The sequence below is a fragment of the Haplochromis burtoni genome, unplaced genomic scaffold (assembly GCF_018398535.1).
Source record: "Haplochromis burtoni strain Fernald_Lab_line unplaced genomic scaffold, NCSU_Asbu1 Contig_18, whole genome shotgun sequence".
Taxonomy (NCBI): Eukaryota; Metazoa; Chordata; class Actinopteri; order Cichliformes; family Cichlidae; genus Haplochromis; species Haplochromis burtoni.
This window is the reverse complement of record NW_024582379.1, coordinates 197,658-204,229: the sequence shown is the minus strand read 5'-3', so window position 1 is coordinate 204,229 and position 6,572 is coordinate 197,658. Positions and strand designations below refer to the sequence as shown.

General features: G+C 37.7%; 1 protein-coding gene across 1 annotated transcript in view; it reads right to left on the bottom strand.

Moving 5' to 3' along the window:
• The window catches only part of LOC102296840 (macrophage-expressed gene 1 protein), a 5,896-nt gene extending 1,844 nt beyond the window's left edge, over window positions 1–4,052 (bottom strand). The window contains exons 1-2 of the mRNA XM_005916363.3: window positions 1,040–4,052; window positions 6–229 (exon numbers count right to left, since the gene is read on the bottom strand). Of these exons, the coding sequence (XP_005916425.1) occupies window positions 6–229; window positions 1,040–1,489 (674 nt within the window). The 5' untranslated portion in view covers window positions 1,490–4,052. The remainder of the gene's footprint in view (window positions 1–5; window positions 230–1,039) is intronic.
• Between the last annotated feature and the right edge of the window lie 2,520 nt (window positions 4,053–6,572).

Below are 6,572 nucleotides of genomic sequence, written 5' to 3'. Positions count from 1 at the left end.
CTGACACATAAGAGGAACAGAGATAGTCCTCCTGCACCAAAGCCGCCCCAGCATCCACACTAGTGATGACATGAGTCCCATAGTCCAGCACCATCTTCTCCGAGAGATAGTCTGCACTTCTCGTCTGGTTGTTCTCAATTGCATCAGCGATGTTTCTGACTTGCTGAACAAATCGTGTGTCCAGAGTGAAGTCTGGATAAGCCTTAACTGTGTAGAGGAAGTTACGAACCTTTGAAAGAGAGGATTATAAGATTAATTATTGTTGTACATCACTGTGTATCTCAATCTCTTCTTTATTTTCTGTAATTAAAATTACTTTTAACATATGTGCTGAGACTACAGTTAAAAAAGCTTTTTTTTTTGGCTAACTCTAATATTTTTACAGTGATTTTAAAAGTGCATTATATAGGATCATAAAGGAATAAAATGCTAAAGCTAAATTTCTAAGGATGTTCTACAACACTGTGCTGGCGTCTGCTATTTTTTATGCTGTGGTCTGCTGGCGTGGTGGAATGGCAGAGAGGGACATGGGGAAACATAACAAACTGGTAGCAGCTGTCAGAATCTATAACACAGTTTAACATGGTTATCTTACTCATTACCGGTTTAATTGACATATCACTTGTTTTTAATTGCTGTTAGTCATTTGCATCTTGTTTGTACATATTCATAGTATTCATAACCCCCTCCCCCCCCTCCAACACACACACACACACACACACTTTTGTACATGTCTCTGTAGATTTTATACGTCTCTGTACACTTTTATGCATATCTCAGTGGCTTATGTATATAGGACTACTTTGTGTCTATATTCCTCTTGCTATAAGAGTTGTATAGCACCCAAATTTCTCATTCGTGGGATAATAAAGGTTTATTCTATTCTATTCTATTCTAAATATAATGTCTTAGCATACTGTACAAATACTGTATGATTAATAAATGGTAAATTGCTTAATATAAAAAAAGTCTCAACATCAGTACTGTGCATTTTTCCTTTACCTTTATTGTTATTTATTCAAAACATCTGAAAACTTACCTGCACTCTGGCTGTGGTTGATGAGTCTCTGACCTGATGGGTTTTCATTCTAGTGTTCTCAACAGAAAATTTACCATTGAGCACCGTGAGGAAGGATATGTCAGCATTAATGGAGTGAGATGTCGAGCTTTTCTGCTCAAGCCAGGAACTGATGATCTCTGAGCTGGTCTCCACACCTGTCTGTTTTTGGGGGATGACAAACACTTCATCTGGAATGAGGTAGAGCCCATCCTCAGTGGTCTGGCACTGGGAGTAGCTGAGGTTCATGACTCGACCCATGTCCATGTTCCGGAGGTTGTCCCAGCCTCCACCTGGCAGCACCTCCAGCGCTGTGATGGAGAGGTTGGTAGAAGCACGGCATTGTCTGAGCCAGTTTGTTGGACGACTCACAGGTACTGAAGAGCAGACATGAAGGAAAGAGAGAGCCAGGAGGGCCACTGCAGTTTTCATGATGACTGTGTCAAAAGTGAGTGCTGACACCACTGACTATAAACCCTAAGCCCCTCCTACTTTTGGGCAGTTTATCATATGACAAAGAGGAACATCTTTTTCCACAACTTTAGCTTATTAGCTTATTCCCTCACATAAAAATGTCTTATCAGTAAAATGTAGCCACAGTAAAGGCACCACACCTTTTATTTACCTACTGCACATAAACCTGCAGTGATTTATCTAATGTTTCAGGTCATTTAAAGCTGTTATTTCATCAGTCAGTGCCAAAGTGTGCTGAAATGAATTCAAAATTGAATGAATTCATAGGAAAGTGCAGTTAGTTGGGTAAATGAGAGCTCCTAGGAGGAAAAAAATATTTATTAAACTTGCAAAAATGCACAATAATCTGGCAAAAGAAAATAATATTTAAGTAAGAGAAGTAAAATCAAAAACCTCTGCACCAGAAAAGGGTAGACTGGTTAAGTCTTCCTCATATTAAAAGGAACTGAAAGTTGATCTGAAAACATGTTGTGTCTGTTTTCACACGTATTTGCAAGTAAGTCACATGGGTACACGTCATTGGGGTTTTCCTGAAAATTTTTCAGTTTCTACCCAGAAGTTGATAATAAGCTTTCTGCATGTTTCCTCTTACATGCATGGTGATGTCTACCTCATTTCCAATAGTTTATTTTTGATGTGTGACTTCGTTTGGTTATGTGAAAAAAAGGGGCGGGGGGGACGACACACTCTCCACACATTCAGCTCTTGTTTCCTGTCTGCTGTATGGAAAAAGCCTTAATTGTGACCTCAGTTTTGACAAGATCCCCAACACCACTGTCTGAAATGCAACACCCCACTGTTCTACCTCTTTCCTTACCTCCTCCACACATGCAATATCAACTAAAAAAGGTTACGTTTGGGTTCATCACTTCATAAAACCTGTTGTCCCTGATTTTCACTCCAGTTCTTGTGTAATTTGGCATACATCTGGCTTTTTTTTTCCTGTTTCCCTTCCTTAAGAATGGCTTGACAGCCGCCCTTTTGATGAGATCATTTTAACTTTTGACTCAAGGCCCAGATGCAGTTTTCAGGTCCCGTGCGAGGTCTTTTAGAGTCTTTCCTGTTTCTTAAGGACAGGACTTTTAGATACAGTTCATCTGCTGTTGATGTTTTTTTTAGGCCTGCAACTTCTTCTTTTGTCCTGTGATTGTGCATTTCCCTCTTTTATTTTATTTTTTTTTAAATTGCACCACATGCCCGGTTTTGCTTATGCAAAATCATTTTGTTTGTGCACAAATACTATTTTATATCTCCAAAGTGTTGTCTTTGACATAAAAATCTACTTAGAGTCAACTAAAGAAATGTGAACATATGATGTGTTTTTGCAACAGGCTTGTACCGTGCACAGGTACATGTTGTGAACTGAATTTCTTTTAGCTTCTTTTAATAATGCTATCAGAGATGCGAGGGCTGCCTATTTCTAACAAATGGTTACAAAGAGCAGAGGTAATCATAAGGTGTTATTCAACCATTAGTCACCATTGTTACTCCTGCTCTACCTGCAGCCCCTATTTCCTCTAATGAAGATTGTGAAAATTTTCTGTCTTTTCTGCTTGCAAAAATTAATAATGTAAGAATGATTTTTTTTTTACAATCAGTACCTGTTTTGTCTGTCTCTACCCCATCTCGGACCATCATCTTGGATACTTTCTCTCCTGTTTCACTACCTGCGCTGGTAAAACTAGTGAATTCTGTGAAAGCATCCTCTTGTTGTTGTTGTACCTGTATCATTATTCAAAAATGTCTTCCAGTCTGTTGGTCCATGTGTGCTCACTTTAATCAACTTTTCACTGGCATCTGGTATAGTTCTGGTTTATTTTAAAAATGCTGCTATTCTCCCACTTTTAAAAAAATCCCAGTCAGACCCTTCTCTTTGGAGCAGTTACAGGCCAATCTCTAAATTACTATTAATTTCTAAGCTTCTAGAAGAGGTTGTGGCTAAGCAACTTATAGAGGCTCTGGACAAAGATAGCTTTTCTTGATACGTTTCAGTCCGGCTTTCGTAGAGTTCACTCCACGCAAACAGCCCTTCTTAGGGTCTCTAGCAACATTTTGATGAGTAATGATGCAGGAAAATGCTCTGTTCTGCTTATGTTAGACCTCACGTTGGCATTTGACACAGTTGACCACCATATCCTGCTTGAAAGGCCAAAACTTTGGGTTGGTGTATGTGGAACTGCCTTAGAGTGGTTCTCCTCATATTTACATCACCGATGTTTTTCTATGGGGTTTCTGCTTTTAGGTCATCCTCTACCTCCCTTACTTATGGTGTCCCTCAAGGTTCGGTCTTGGGGCCTTTATTGTTTTTAAAATATCTTCTCCCCCTCCAGCATATAATGGGCTCCTTCAAGGACATCTCTTATCACTGTTACGCTGATGACATTCAGTTTTAAGCCCCAAGATTTATCCAAGCTCCAGCTTCTGAATGACTGCCTAGATTATATCAAAACCTAGCTTTTGGTTCATTTTTGCCTGTTTTATATTGTCTGTTTTACCTTTCATGACTTATCTTTTTGCAGCATTTCGTGATTCTGTCTAGAAAGGTGCTATGTAAATAAAATGTTATTTATTTGTTGTTTATAAAATGTTATTCTCAGTTTCCTGTTTTACTTTGGTAATCCTTGTGCCATGTTTCTGGTTTCAGTGTTGCTTCCCCGTCTTTCATCGTCCCTGCATTGTCCCAGCTGTGTCTCCCTCCTGTCTCGCATTCCTTTATTACGCCAGTATGTATTTAAGCCCTGTGTTTTTCCCTGCCCTTTGTCGCGTCCTCTGCGTTAGCTGTGTGTTCATCCCTCATCCTATGTCGTCAGGTTATGACATGCCACGCTACTTAATTACATACAGGTACACATGACTACCAGTATACTGTAAGGACCTGAAGAATGAGACTATTTCCAGTCACAGAAAAATTACTTCAAGCAGACTAGATTAAACTCTAGCCTTAGTAAAAGGCAGTGTCAGAAAAACCACCATTAGAGATTATTAGGTTAAATGTTTAGGTAACAGCCATGATGCTGAATCTGTTGTGCAATTGGACTATCAGATAACACAGTGATTTGTGTTTTTTAATTGTCTAAGTTCAGTTTTAAAGGAAAGTTCCATGTGGACAACATGAGAAGCCACTTAGGAGAGTTGCAAGTAAACGAGGGACCTTTGCTTTCTTCTGTCAAATCTATTTTATTCATTTCAAAAGTAACTCACTACTTTCTTTTTTATTAGTATTTACAAACACAAAAACTGTTACCTGTTCAAATACAAGTGAGGAAGTATGCAGCAGTAAAAGGAACTAACATTTATTCTTAGTCTAAGCTAAGACTAGCACAATGTCAGTGTTATTATTAAACAGAAAACATGAAGTAAATGTATAGACATGCTTTGTTTTCAAACATACGGTTCCGTAGAATCCAATTCATCATCAGGTCTATTTGAGTGCAGACCTGATGATGATTTAGGTCATATTCATAAAGAAATGCAGACAATTGAAAACTGTTCATAAACTCAAATGCACCACTTTACATGGCCAATGATCTCCTGGTACTTCCTAAGCCCAACAATAAAGTTCTAATCTTTAGCAAACTACATATTTTAATGGAAAAAATAAACAAAAAGAAAACGATTTGTACGAATAAACTGCAGAATTTCAATTAATGCATCAATTCAAAACAGCAAAGGGAGAACAACTGATTGTTATTTGTTTCGGTTTATTTTGGGTTAATGTTTGGCACTGAATAAATCAGTATGTTCACACTTTTTTCTCAGTTCCTCTCTCATGCTCTGCCACAGACAAACGGAGTAAAACTTCCAGAGTTACAGGAAATACATTACAATAGCATGGGCACTGTCTCCATTTTAAAAAGTTTTAACATTTTTCATCTGTTCTTTAATTTTAAAAAAAAAAAAAGCTCACTCAGTTTTATGACAATTTTTTGAATGAGAGGGATGCCAGCTTGTATTTGTGCAATAGGGTTCTGTAAAATACTTAGTTGGTTACATTTTTCGTCAGTAATCTGCATGTTACAGTGAAATTAAACCACACACAGTCTATGCATCTGACCCCAGATAAACGTTGCCTACATTTCCAGTTAACAGTTGTTAATTAATCCCGCCAGCAGGTGGCAACACTAAACCACTCAGCTAATGAATCACACAGTGGCGCGAGTCACTGCTGTTTGGATACCTACAGTCTTTCTTTGTTTTGCTTCTGTAAAGCACCTTCAAAACGCAATCAAGGTGTGATTTTAAATGTAGGCTTTAGTTTGAGAGGCCTTATAGAAATCTACTGTTGATGGTTTTGTCATTTTAACTTACTTGTATCACGTGTCTTTAATTGGTCAAGCTGTGAGCTTGGTTTTTAGTCAGGAGTCTATTTATACTTAAACCTTTGTGAAACTGGGTGTAATTTCTGAGTAGTTAAATAATTATTTTTGAGGTACCCCCTGGTGTGAATGGTTTTGTAGATTATTTCGCATTAGTTTAAAACCTCATGAAGTCAGAATATAATAATTAACAACAATATCACCCCTTCATCCCTATCACGTTCTCATGCTAAGCTCAGAGTAACAGCTGTCCTCTGCTGTGTACATTCAGTCATAAACTGCGGTAATGAGTGTGATAAAATAAGCCCCTTTTGGGAGATGAGCGGAAACCATGTTGTGATACGCCCATGAAGCCTCACTCTTCTTAGTATTGGTGAACTCTTATGGGTGTCACTTCCTGTCGATTTTCCTTTTTTCACATTTATATGAGTATCTAACCGGTTTCTTTATCTATTCTTTTTTTTAATCAATGTGGAATACTATAGAAAATAGGAAAAGTGAAAACTTTGCATAAGTATCTCAACAATTTAATTTAATAACTCAAACTTCTGAGAAAAAACTTGACTACTAAGTAGGAATTTTGAGATAATAACCCGACGTTGTGACATATGGATAAGGATGGCCCAAAGTTTTGTGTTTGTTTGTTTGTTTGTTTGTTTGTTTGTTTGTTTGTTTGTTTGTTTGTTTGTTTGTTTGTTTGTTTGTTTGTTTGTTTGTTTGTTTGT